The sequence below is a fragment of the Nerophis ophidion genome, linkage group LG15 (genome assembly GCF_033978795.1).
Source record: "Nerophis ophidion isolate RoL-2023_Sa linkage group LG15, RoL_Noph_v1.0, whole genome shotgun sequence".
Lineage (NCBI taxonomy): Eukaryota > Metazoa > Chordata > Actinopteri > Syngnathiformes > Syngnathidae > Nerophis > Nerophis ophidion.
The window spans coordinates 4,391,597-4,406,995 of NC_084625.1; the positions used below are offsets into that span (position 1 = coordinate 4,391,597).

The following is a 15,399-nucleotide window of genomic DNA, read 5'->3' on the forward strand; positions in this document are numbered from 1 at the left end:
CAGGCTGAGGTTGGCGCCTCGCTCCAGGATCCAGGAGGTGTTGCAGAAGTTGGGGAAGGCCAGGCCTGTGAACACCTGGCCGATGATGTCGAAGGCGATGAAGATGCTGGGGATGCACAAGATGGCCACCAGACGCTTCTGGAAGAAGCCAAACTCTCCCACCTCCTGGAGGACTTGAGCGAAGGAGCTCATGGCGGACGTCTGGCGGGACGACGTCTGGCGGGACGACGTCTGGCGGGACGACGTCTGGCGGGACGACGTCTGGCGGGACGACGTCTGGCGGGACGACGTCTGGCGGGACGACGTCTGGCGGGACGATGTCTGGCGGGACGACGTCTGGCGGGACGACGTCTGGCGGGACGACGTCTGGCGGGACGACGTCTGGCGGGACGACGTCTGGCGGGACGACGTCTGGCGGGACGACGTCTGGCGGGACGACGTCTGGCGGGACGACGTCTGGCGGGACAATGTCTGGCGGGACGACGTCTGGTGGGACGACGTCTGGCGGGACAATGTCTGGCGGGACGACGTCTGGTGGGACGACGTCTGGCGGGACGACGTCTGGTGGGACGACGTCTGGCGGGACAACGTCTGGCGGGACTGGCAGGACGACGTCTGGCGGGACGACGTCTGGCGGGACGACGTCTGGCGGGACGACGTCTGGCGGGACAATGTCTGGCGGGACGACGTCTGGCGGGACAACGTCTGGCGGGACGACGTCTGGCGGGACAATGTCTGGCGGGACGACGTCTGGCGGGACGACGTCTGGCGGGACGACGTCTGGCGGGACGACGTCTGGCGGGACGACGTCTGGCGGGACAACGTCTGGCGGGACGTCTGGTGGGACGACGTCTGGTGGGACAATGTCTGGCAGGACGACGTCTGGCGGGACGACGTCTGGCGGGACGACGTCTGGCGGGACGACGTCTGGCGGGACGACGTCTGGCGGGACGACGTCTGGCGGGACGACGTCTGGCGGGACGACGTCTGGCGGGACGACGTCTGGCGGCGCGACGTCTGGCGGGACGACGTCTGGCGGGACGACGTCTGGCGGGACGACGTCTGGCGGGACGACGTCTGGCGGGACGACGTCTGGCGGGACGACGTCTGGCGGGACGACGTCTGGCGGGACGACGTCTGGCGGGACGACGTCTGGCGGGACGACGTCTGGCGGGACGACGTCTGGCGGGACGACGTCTGGCGGGACGACGTCTGGCGGGACGACGTCTGGCGGGACGACGTCTGGCGGGACGACGTCTGGCGGGACGACGTCTGGCGGGACGACGTCTGGCGGGACGACGTCTGGCGGGACGACGTCTGGCGGGACGACGTCTGGTGGGACAATGTCTGGCGGGACGACGTCTGGTGGGACGCGGCTGCAACCTGAACGCCGCTCGCAACTTGGTTCATCTTTAACCCCGCTAACACGGACTAAAAATGATTGCACACTTTATGTGCAGACAGGAAATAAAGAACTCTTCTTCTTTTTCTTGCTGGCATTTTTAGAAAATCAGAAAATGTTCCTGGTTAAAAACACAACTTCAAATACTTACTATTTTTTCTAAACAATTCATCTCTATAAAAATACATTTTTAAAAATGTTTTATTTTAAAACAATTCGTTCTTTTTAAACAATATTCTTTTTAAAAAAAAACAACTTTTTTTTTGCATAATCTTTTAAGACAATATTATTTGAAAAACACTAACTCAATATCTTTTTAAAACAAACAATAGCTTTAAAAATATTTTTAAAACTGACTTCATAAAACTGTTATTTTTAAGACAATAACATTTAAAAACGATGTTATTTTTAAAACAATATAAATTTTTTAAATATTATTCAAAAAATATTTTTAAAACATACTTTAAAAAATAACGTTATTTGTATGCAATATAATTTTATAAACAGTTATATTTTCGAGACAATGCTATTTTTAAAACAATATGTATATATATAATATATATATATATACTGTATGTGTATGTATATATATATATAATTGTATTCATTTTGTAAAATATTTTTCAAAACCCTTTTTTTTAACAGTATTATTTTAAAAATGTATTATTCTTAAAACAATATTGTCTATCTTATTTTTAAAACAATATCATTTACAATTTTTTTTTAAAAAAGCATACTTTAAAAAATAATGTTATTTGTATGCAATATCATTTTATAAACAATTATATTTTGAGACAATGTTATTTTTCAAACAATATATATGTATACATACACATAATTGCATTTATTTTCGTAATATTTTTTTAAAACCTCATTATAAAACAATATTTTCAGACAGTATCATTTAAAAAAAATATTTTTGTTGAAACGATATTGTCTTATTTTTAAAACAATATCATTTACAAAGATTTTGACAAATAATATTTTTCAAACATTGTTTTTTCGGACAATATCATTAAAAAAAATGTTTTCTAATGCAATGTTCTTTTTAAACAACAATATTTTAAAACAATGTTATTTTTTAATTTATTTTTAATTTTTAAAACAGACTTTATAAAACAATTATATTTTTGAGACAGCATAATTTTAAAAACATATTCTTAAAGCAATATTTTCTACATTATTTTTTAAAACAATATCATTTAAAAATAATATTTTAAAACAGACGTTGTAAAACAATGTTTTTTTAGAACAATATCACTTAAAAATATATATTATTTTCTAAGGCAAAGTTATTTTAATAACAAAAATCATTTAAAACAATGTAATTATTAAAACATTATTATTTAGATTTTTTTTTTATTTTAAAACAATGTTATGAGGCCAATATAATTTAAAAAAAAATGTTCTTTCTATAACAAAAATAATTCAAAACAATGTTATTTTTAAAACAATTGTTTTTTTATAAGCGATATTATTTTTGAAGACAATGTTATCTTTAAAATAATATATTTCTTTTGGGAATATTATTTTGAAAAACTGATCATTTCCTTTTTGTACAAAAAGTAATTACTTAATAATGTTGGTAGAATTTATGTGTTAATTCACAGTAATTATACAAATATGTATTTAATATAAATGTATATATGAATAAAAGTAAATAATTAGTAAATAACACTTAGTAGTTATTGTGCAATAAAAAATATAAAAATGTATACATTAAGAAACCAAGATTATTAAAATTAAAATACATACTACATATAAAACAGTAAATATTTATTCTATAAAATTACTAAAGTATAATAAAATCTTTCGTGAATAAACAATAAAATGTATTGATTTTGTAATAACATTTATAAAACAATATAGTTAATATAATACAATAAATAAATACAATAACTAAAAATAGAAAAAAAGTTTAAAAAAAAATAAATGATGCCGTAAAATCATTTTTAATTTCCATATTATTTAAAAAATGATTTTACAGAAAATGTTGTGCTCGTTCTTTATTGATTAAAAATAGTCAGCTAGAGAAACATGCAAAAGAAAGAAGGTGAAAAGATGTAGAAAACCTTGATCTTTTTTTTTTTTTTTAATCATTATTGTCATGAAATCACAGACGGGATTCAATCATAGGAGCATCAAAAGTTTGTGTCCGCACAAAAGGAGGTTGACTACAGCCGCGCTCAAGAGAAACCGCATGAGAACTTTGAATCCTTTTGTTACAAGTACGAACCCCGTTTCCATACGAGTTGGGAATTTGTGTTAGATGTAAATATAAACAGAATTTAATGATTTGCAAATCCTTTTCAACCCATATTCAGTTGAATATGCTACAAAGACAACATATTTCATGTTCAAACTCTTAAACTTTATTTTTTGTTGCAAATAATAATTATCTTGGAATTTCATGGCTGCAACACGTGCCAAAGTAGTTGGGAAAGGGCATGTTCACCACTGTGTTACATCACCTTTTCTTTTAACAACACTCAATAAACGTTTGGGAACTGAGGAAACTAAATTGTTGAAGCTTTGAAAGTGGAATTCTTTCCCATTCTTGTTTTATGTAGAGTTTAAGTTGTTCTCTGTTGTCGTATTTTAGGCTTCAGTGTAGCACCCGGACTCTTTTACTATAAAGCCACGCTGTTGTAATACGTGGTGTGGCATTGTCTTGCTGAAATAAGCAGGGGCGTCCATGAAAAAGACGGCGCTTAGATGGCAGCATATGTTGTTCCAAAACCTGTATGTACCTTTCAGCATTAGTGAATTATATTTATATAGCGCTTTTCTCTAGTGACTCAAAGCGCTTTACATAGTGAAACCCAATATCTAAGGTACATTTAAACCAGTGTGGGTGGCACTGGGAGCAGGAGGGTAAAGTGCCTTGCCCAAGGACACAACGGCAGTGAATAGGATGGCGGAAGCGGGAATCGAACCTGCAACCCTCAAGTTGCTGGCACGGCCGCTCTACCAACAGAGCTATGCCACCCCTAACGGTGCCTTCGCAGATGTGTAAGTTACCCATGCCTCTGGGTACTACTAATGCACCCCCATACCATCACAGATGCTGGCTTTTGAACTTTGCGTCGATAACAATCCGGATGGTTCTTTTCCTTTTTGTTCCCGAGGACACAAATGTCCATAGTTTCCAAAAACAATATGAAATGTGGACTTTTCCACTTTGCATTAGTCCATCTTAGATGATCTCGGGCGTTTCTGGATGTTGTTGACAAATCATAATAATAATAATAATGGATTAGATTTATATCGCGCTTTTCTATTGTTAGATACTCAAAGCGCTCACAGAGAAGTGGGAACCCATCCTGGTGGTGGTAAGCTACATCTGTAGCCACAGCTGCCCCGGGGTAGACTGACGGAAGCGTGGCTGCCAGTTTGCGCCTACGGCCCCTCCGACCACCACCAATCATTCATTCATCATTCATTCACCAGTGTGAGCGGCACCGGGGGCAAAGGGTGAAGTGTCCTGCCCAAGGGCACAACGGCAGGGATTTGGATGTCAATAGGTGGGAAGCGAACCTGCAACCCTCAGGTTTCTGGCACGGCAGTTCTACCCACTACGCCATGCCGCCCCTAATGGCTTTTGCTTAGCATAGTAGAACTTTAACTTGCACTTACAGATGTAGTGACAAACTTTATTAAGTGACAGTTGTTTTCTGAAGTCTTCCTGAGTCCATGTGGTGATATCCTTTGGGGATTGATGTCGGTTTTTGATACAGTAATGACTACTTCCACTTGTAATTAAAGTTTTAAAATTAACGTTCAAAATATAAAACATGCTCATGCATTTGAATCCAACCATCCTTTTTCTACCGCACTAGTTCAAGAAGTTGCATTAAGTGAAAGAAGTGATTGATTTATTATTAGTTAGTTTAGGGCTTGCCCTCCAGGGGGTTCTTCAGACCACCGGGCCTGTTTCAGGGTTACTATATTTTTTTATTTTTCAACGAGTCTCTCAATTGCTTTCCAGCAATTATCTTTTTCTCTTTCGTTCTCGCTCGCGCTCTGGCTCCAGCTCCAACCCTGTCTCTCCTCCCGGCTGCTGCTTATAACAGAGCGACAGGTGATTGGACAACCAGGCCCTGGTGGACCTTCTACGCACCTGTCGCTGGTTTCGAGGCCGGTCCTGGCACACCCCGCTTCGCTGCAGGCCCGCAGGCCACGCTCCCTCCACAGTTAGCTTCGGAATAACAATGTTATTTCAAAGAATAAGAAACCTATTATACTCTAGAAATGGTGGTCTTACTTAAAATTATTTGCAAATCATTGTATTCTGTTTATATTTACATCTAACACAATTTCCCAACTCATATGGAAACGGGGTTTGTACACACACACACACACACACACACACACACACACACACACACACACACACACACACACACACACACACACACACACACACACACACACGGCACGAAGTAGTTGAGGTAAAATGAGCTTTGAGTGAAAGGACAAAAGAGTGAAATAAAAGAAAGGCGAGCGACAAATCAAAGAAAAAGTGTATTTTTTAAATAAAAGCTGTCATAGCTAGCACATACACTTTGTTCCTTCAAAATAAAAGGGGAGCTAACGACGCTAACAGCGCCCCCTGGAGGAGGGAGCGGCGGCTGCACTTCCGTCAGACGTGAGGCCCGGCAGAAAAGCTCGGCGTAGAAAATAATATTTACAATTCGGACACTTTGATCACCAACTTTTTTTTTCCTCCGTGGACAGAAATGCACTTAAGTCCTCTCGCTGGCCGGGGAACATTTGTCAAGTTTTCTTTGATTTATTCTTTGCCAAGGTTTTTATGTTGAATGTTTTCCCGATCATCAACTTTTTCTTCGCACGTTTCGGTTTGAAAAATGAGGACACTTCCTGTGAATGACATTTAGTGGCGCCCCCCTGTGGGCGGAGGTCCAAAAGACAGCGTCATTCTTAAGTCCCGCCCACAATCTTGTTCAACGTACCACACCAGCCTCAAAGTTGGATATGATTGGACAAAACACCCTAGAGCAGTGCTTCTTAAATATTCTCTCACGCCCCCCCTAAAGGACAGAGTTGTTTTCATGCCCCCCCCTGAAGTTAATGTTTATTTTCTTATCTCTATGTGTCAATATAGTTCTTCACATTGAAATCTTCCTAGGGGACACAATGTTTTCACGCCCCCCCCTCCCCCACCCAAAGTTAATGTTTATTTTTGATCTGTATGGGTCAAACTTTTATAAAACTCCATGGCCTCTCACCCCCCCAACACCTCACAGTGCTTCTCAAATATTCTCTCACGCCCCCCCCCCCAAAGGAAAGAGTTGTTTTCACGCCCCCCCCTGAAGTCAATGTTTATTTTCTTATCCCTATGTGTCAATATAGTTCTTTTATAACGCAAAAAATGCTAGGGGTCAGAATTTTTCACGCCCCCCCCTCCCCAATTATTTTCTTATCTCGCTGTATGTGCCAAGATATACGCTATTTAAGAAGCAGAGCATTAAGCGGGATGTTTGGAACTGGCTCAGTTAAAAACATTTGGGGAGACAGTGATTTTTCTCACGCCCCCCCATGAAGTTAATGTTTAATTTTTTTATCTGTATATGTTGCGCTAGTTAGTTTTTTTTACTAATACTAAAGATGCTATTATGCGATTGCCTCTCACGCCTCCCCCCCATTTGACTATGCAAGAAGCACTTATATGAACAAGATGTTTGGAATTGGCTCACATTGAAATCTTCCTAGGGGACACATTGTTTTCACGCCTCCCCCCAAAATTAATGTTTATTTTTGATCTGTATGTGTCAAACGTTTATAAAACTCCACGGCCTCTCACCCCCCAACACCTCACAGTGCTTCTCAAATATTCTCTCACGCCCCCCCCAAAGGACAGGGTTGTTTTCACGCCCCCCCCCCCCTGAAGTTAATGTTTATTTTCTTATCTGTATGTGTCAATATAGTTCTTTAATAACACTAAAGATGCTTGCCTCTCACCCCCCCTTTCTTACCAACACTTCACCGAATTTGCTCACATTCAACTTTTCCTAGGGGTCAGAATTTTTCAGGCCCCCCCCTCTCCAATTATTTTCTTATCTAGCTGTATGTGCCAAGATATACGCTATTTAAGAAGCAGAGCATTAAGCGGGATGTTTGGAACTGGCTCAGTTAAAAACATTTGGGGAAACGGTGATTTTTTTCACGCCCCCCTTTAAGTTCATGTTTATTTTTCTATCTGTATATGTTACGCTAGTTTGTTTTTTACTAATATTAAAGATGCTATTATGCAACCCCCCATCTGACTATGCAAGAAGAACTTATTTTAACATATCTGGAATTGGCTCACACTGAACAGACAGAATTTTTTCACGCCCCCCCAAAGTTAATGTTTATTTTTGATCAGTATGTGTCAATCTTTTATGAAACTCTTACACATCCCCTACCCCTCATACTGCTTCTCAAATATTCTCTCACGCCCCCCTCCCCAAAGGACAGAGTTGTTTTCACGCCCCCCTCCCCCCCTGAAGTTAATGTTTATTTTTTTGTCTGTATGTGTCAATATAGTTGTAAAGACAGTTGCCAGGGGGGCGTGTCCCACCAGGTGAGAAGCCCTGCCCTCGAGTGCCGTATGAGAAGTTTCAAGGTGACACGAGGCAACAAGCAGGTTGTGCTCATTTTTGCAGTAAAAGTTTTAACGCACAAAAAAAGTGTGAAGTTGAGGAGATCTTCTCCGTGAATGTGAGTCAAGATGCAGAAGTTGTGCTTTCTGACGGCCATCATTGTGCAAATGTTTTTATGGTATTTGACACTGAGTACATTCCTACTGTACTTCATCAGACTTGTCATACTGTACTCTATCATACTTGTCATTCTATACATGATCATACTGTACTTTATCATACTGTACTCTATCATACTTGTCATACTATACATGATCATACTGTACTCTATCATACTTGTCATACTGTACTCTGTCATACTTGTCATACTGTACTCTATCATACTTGTCATACTATACATGATCATACTGTACTCTATCATACCTGTCATACTGTACTCTGTCATACTTGTCATACTGTACTCTATCATAACTGTGATACTTTACATGATCATACTTGTCATTCTATACATGATCATACTGTACTCTATCATACCTGTCATACTGTACTCTATCATACTTGTCATTCTATACATGATCATACAGTACTTTATCATACTGTACTCTATCATACTGTACTCTATCATACCTGTCATACTGTACTCTGTCATACTTGTCATACTGTACTCTATCATACTGTAATCCATCATACTTTTCATACTATACATGATCATACTGTACTCTATCATACCTGTCATACTGTACTCTATCATAACTGTGATACTTTACATGATCATACTTCTCATACTGTACTCTATCATACTGTACTCTATCATACTTGACATACTGTACTCTATCATAACTGTGATACTTTACATGATCATACTTCTCATACTGTCCTTTATCATACTATACTCTATCATACCTGTCATACTGTACTATATCATACTTGTCATACTATACATGATCATACTGTACTCTATCATACCTGTCATACTGTACTCTATCATAACTGTGATACTTTACATGATCATACTTCTCATACTGTACTCTATCATACTGTACTCTATCATACTTGACATACTGTACTCTATCATAACTGTGATACTTTACATGATCATACTTCTCATACTGTCCTTTATCATACTATACTCTATCATACCTGTCATACTGTACTCTATCATACTTGTCATACTATACATGATCATACTGTACTCTATCATACCTGTCATACTGTACTCTGTCATACTTGTCATACTGTACTCTATCATAACTGTGATACTTTACATGATCATACTTGTCATTCTATACATGATCATACTGTACTCTATCATACCTGTCATACTGTACTCTATCATACTTGTCATTCTATACATGATCATACAGTACTTTATCATACTGTACTCTATCATACTGTACTCTATCATACCTGTCATACTGTACTCTGTCATACTTGTCATACTGTACTCTATCATACTGTAATCCATCATACTTTTCATACTATACATGATCATACTGTACTCTATCATACCTGTCATACTGTACTCTATCATAACTGTGATACTTTACATGATCATACTTCTCATACTGTACTCTATCATACTGTACTCTATCATACTTGACATACTGTACTCTATCATAACTGTGATACTTTACATGATCATACTTCTCATACTGTCCTTTATCATACTATACTCTATCATACCTGTCATACTGTACTATATCATACTTGTCACACTTTGCATGATCATACTTCTCATACTGTCCTCTATCATACCTGTCATACTTTACATAATCATACTTCTCATAATGTCCTCTATCATACTGTACTCTATCATACCTGTCATACTGTACTCTATCATACTTGGCATACTGTCCTCTATCATAATGTACTCTATCATACCTGTCATACTTTACATAATCATACTTCTCAAACTGTACTCTATCATACCTGTCATACTGTACTCTATCATACCTGTCATACTGTACTCTATCATAGTTGACATACTGTACTATATCATACCTGTCATACTGTACTCTATCATACTGTACTCTATCATACCTGTCATACTGTACTCTATCATACTTGGCATACTGTCCTCTATCATAATGTACTCTATCATACCTGTCATACTTTACATAATCATACTTCTCAAACTGTACTCTATCATACCTGTCATACTGTACTCTATCATACCTGTCATACTGTACTCTATCATAGTTGACATACTGTACTATATCATACCTGTCATACTGTACTCTATCATACTGTACTCTATCATACCTGTCATACTGTACTCTATCATACTTGGCATACTGTCCTCTATCATAATGTACTCTATCATACCTGTCATACTTTACATAATCATACTTCCCAAACTGTACTCTATCATACCTATCATACTGTACTCTATCATACTGTACTCTATCATACTGTACTCTATCATACTTGACATACTGTACTCTATCATACCGGTCCTACTGTACTCTGTTATACCCGTCCTACTGTACATGATCCCACTGGTCCTACTGTACTTGCGTGCCTGGTCCCACAAGGCCACACTAGTCTTTGGCACAGTTCTTGTCTTGATCCAGCATCCAAGTTCACATCGTTCAGGTCCAGGAAGCAGACTTAGCTTCAGTTGATGCTCAGCTGAGCAAAACCCAGCAGTTTCACCTCGTCTGGAAGCTCCGATCCCTCCGTTCCAGACGCCTGCAGCCACGATAACAAAGGAAGCGTTCATGTATCATACAGCATCCATGTATCATACAGCGTTCATGTATCATACAGCGTTCATGTATCATACAGCATTCATGTATCATACATCGTTCATGTATCATACAGCATTCATGTATCATACAGCATCCATGTATCATACAGCATTCATGTATCATACATCGTTCATGTATCATACAGCATTCATGTATCATACAGCATCCATGTATCATACAGCGTTCATGTATCATACAGCATTCATGTATCATACATCGTTCATGTATCATACAGCATTCATGTATCATACAGCATTCATGTATCATACAGCATTCATGTATCATACATCGTTCATGTATCATACAGCATTCATGTATCATACAGCATTCATGTATCATACATCGTTCATGTATCATACAGCATTCATGTATCATACAGCATTCATGTATCATACATCGTTCATGTATCATACAGCATCCATGTATCATACAGCATTCATATATCATACATCGTTCATGTATCATACAGCATTCATGTATCATACAGCATTCATGTATCATACATCGTTCATGTATCATACAGCATTCATGTATCATTCAGCATTCATGTATCATACAGCGTTCATGTATCATACAGCGTTCATGTATCATACAGCATTCATGTATCACACAGCATTCATGTATCATACAGCATTCATGTATCATACATCGTTCATGTATCATACAGCATTCATGTATCATACAGCATTCATGTATCATACATCGTTCATGTATCATACAGCATTCATGTATCATACAGCATTCATGTATCATACATCGTTCATGTATCATACATCGTTCATGTATCATACAGCGTCCATGTATCATACAGCATCCATGTATCATACAGCATTCATGTATCATGCAGCATTCATGTATCATACATCATACATCGTATCATACAGCATTCATGTATCATACAGCATTCATGTATCATACAGCGTTCATGTATCATACAGCGTTCATGTATCATACAGCATTCATGTATCATACAGCGTTCATGTATCATACAGCATTCATGTATCATGCAGCATTCATGTATCATACATCGTATCATACAGCATTCATGTATCATTCAGCATTCATGTATCATACAGCGTTCATGTATCATACAGCGTTCATGTATCATACAGCATTCATGTATCACACAGCATCCATGTATCATACAGCATTCATGTATCATACAGCATTCATGTATCATACAGCGTTCATGTATCATACAGCGTTCATGTATCATACAGCATTCATGTATCATACAGCATTCATGTATCATACAGCGTTCATGTATCATACAGCATTCATGTATCATACAGCATTCATGTATCATACAGCATCCATGTATCATACATCGTTCACGTATCATGCAGCATTCATGTATCATACATCGTTCATGTATCATGCAGCGTTCATGTATCATACAGCATTCATGTATCATACAGCATTCATGTATCATACATCGTTCATGTATCATACAGCGTTCATGTATCATACATCGTTCATGTATCATACAGCGTTCATGTATCATACAGCGTTCATGTATCATACAGCGTCCATGTATCATACAGCGTTCATGTATCATACAGCGTCCATGTATCATACAGCGTCCATGTATCATACAGCGTTCATGTATCATACAGCGTTCATGTATCATACAGCGTTCATGTATCATACAGCGTTCATGTATCATACAGCGTTCATGTATCATACAGCGTTCATGTATCATACAGCATTCATGTATCATACAGCATTCATGTATCATACAGCGTCCATGTATCATACAGCATTCATGTATCATACAGCGTCCATGTATCATACAGCGTCCATGTATCATACAGCGTCCATGTATCATACAGCGTCCATGTATCATACAGCGTTCATGTATCATACAGCGTTCATGTATCATACAGCGTTCATGTATCATACAGCATCCATGTATCATACAGCATCCATGTATCATACAGCGTTCATGTATCATACAGCGTTCATGTATCATACAGCATTCATGTATCATACAGCATTCATGTATCACACAACATTCATGTATCATACAGCATTCATGTATCATACAGCATTCATGTATCATACAGCATTCATGTATCATACAGCATTCATGTATCATACAGCATTCATGTATCACACAGCATTCATGTATCATACAGCATTCATGTATCATACAGCATTCATGTATCATACAGCGTTCATGTATCATACAGCATTCATGTATCATACAGCATTCATGTATCATACAGCGTTCATGTATCATACAGCGTTCATGTATCATACAGCATTCATGTATCATACAGCATTCATGTATCATACAGCATTCATGTATCATACAGCATTCATGTATCACACAGCATTCATGTATCATGCAGCATTCATGTATCATACAGCATTCATGTATCATACAGCATTCATGTATCACACAGCATTCATGTATCATACAGCATTCATGTATCATACAGCATTCATGTATCACACAGCATTCATGTATCATGCAGCATTCATGTATCATACAGCATTCATGTATCATACAGCATTCATGTATCACACAGCATTCATGTATCACACAGCATTCATGTATCATACAGCATTCATGTATCATACAGCATTCATGTATCATACAGCATTCATGTATCATACAGCATTCATGTATCACACAGCATTCATGTATCATGCAGCATTCATGTATCATACAGCATTCATGTATCATGCAGCATTCATGTATCATACAGCATTCATGTATCATACAGCATTCATGTATCACACAGCATTCATGTATCATACAGCATTCATGTATCACACAGCATTCATGTATCATGCAGCATTCATGTATCATACAGCATTCATGTATCATACAGCATTCATGTATCATACAGCATTCATGTATCACACAGCATTCATGTATCATGCAGCATTCATGTATCATACAGCGTTCATGTATCATACAGCGTTCATGTATCATACAGCATTCATGTATCACACAGCATTCATGTATCATACAGCGTTCATGTATCATACAGCGTTCATGTATCATACAACATTCATGTATCATACAGCATTCATGTATCATACAGCATTCATGTATCATACAGCGTTCATGTATCATACAGCGTTCATGTATCATACAGCATTCATGTATCATGCAGCATTCATGTATCATACAGCATTCATGTATCATGCAGCATTCATGTATCATACAGCATTCATGTATCATACAGCGTTCATGTATCATACAGCATTCATGTATCATACAGCATTCATGTATCATGCAGCATTCATGTATCATACAGCATTCATGTATCATACAACATTCATGTATCATACAGCATTCATGTATCATACAGCATTCATGTATCAACTCAATCATGTGGTTTTCTGCCGATACTCCTTATACACTGACGATACTGATATTGCCGGGATCAGACATTCAGTGGCTAGAAAAGGTTCGATCAAGTAAAAGTCAAACAGAACAATGATAATTATGAAAAACACTGGTAGATGTATTTATTAACTGTATATATACATATATACATACATACACATATATATGTAAACAATAAATATATTGTCTTTGCAATCTATTCAATTGAACATAAGTTAAAAAGGATTTGCAAATCAGTGTATTCTCTTTTTATTTACCATTTACACAACCAGACAACTTCACTGCTTTCGTACAAAATAGAACAAACGTACGCGACTCTCGCTGAGAAACGTAAAAAAAAAAACATATTTCACAGTGTGAGTTGTGAGGCCATGAATAAAAACGTGTGAGCGGCTGAACGGGAGTATTTTTCAGAGATCCTCTATTTGATGGACATGCGTCTGTCATGCAGGGTCAGGAGAGAACTCACCAGTTTAAAAACCACAGTTTTATTGCTTTTGGGCTCCTCCACTATCTTCTGGAGATTGGCAGCAACTGACCAAGAAGGAGAGTTAAAAAAGAAGAAGAGATTACAGGAGGACTTTTAGGAGTGCGTGCAGATCTTTATCACTGACCTATGACCAGGTCCCTTCCGTCCACCAGACCTGCTGACACCAGCTCCTGAGACACCCCGTCAGCCGTGTCTACACACACACACACACACACACACACACACACACACACACACACACACACACACACACACACACACACACACACACACACACACACACACTGGTTATTATTTGGAATGGGGACCAAGTTGTTGTTCGTGACTTGTGGGGACCACCCTTTCTACAGGTTGTGGAGGCATAAATAAAATGTAGGTAAAAGGTCCACTGCCCAGTTAGCTCATACACGTCTTTAAATCTCTATATTGATAAGGTTATGTGCTAAAATTAAATTAAATTAAAGGTTTCCGTTTAGGGGACCTGTTTTTTTGTCCCCATACGGTCAAAGGTCCCCTAAAGGTGACTGTGTAAACAAAGTGATGTCCCCATTAAGTCAGCATTTCCAGAACACACACACACACACACACACACACACACACACACACACACACACACACACACACACACACACACACACACACTGGTTATCATTTAGAATGGGGACCAAGCTTTTGTTCGTGACTTGTGAGGACCACCCTTTCTATAGGTTGTGGAGGCATAAAAAAATGTAGGTAAAATGTCCACTGCCCAGTTAGGTCATAGACGTCTTTAAATCTCTGGATTGATG

At 39.0% G+C, this 15,399-nt stretch overlaps 1 protein-coding gene across 2 annotated transcripts in view; it reads right to left on the reverse strand.

Moving 5' to 3' along the window:
* Nucleotides 1-3,393: 3,393 nt before the first annotated feature.
* Nucleotides 3,394-15,399, reverse strand: part of oxsr1b (oxidative stress responsive kinase 1b) — a 138,516-nt gene continuing 126,510 nt past the window's right edge. For both annotated transcript variants that reach the window (XM_061921260.1, XM_061921261.1), the window contains 3 exons: nt 14,736-14,804; nt 14,591-14,655; nt 3,394-10,698 (listed from right to left, as the gene is read on the reverse strand). In XM_061921260.1, coding sequence (XP_061777244.1) covers nt 10,624-10,698; nt 14,591-14,655; nt 14,736-14,804 — 209 coding nt within the window. In that variant the 3' untranslated portion in view covers nt 3,394-10,623. The remainder of the gene's footprint in view (nt 10,699-14,590; nt 14,656-14,735; nt 14,805-15,399) is intronic.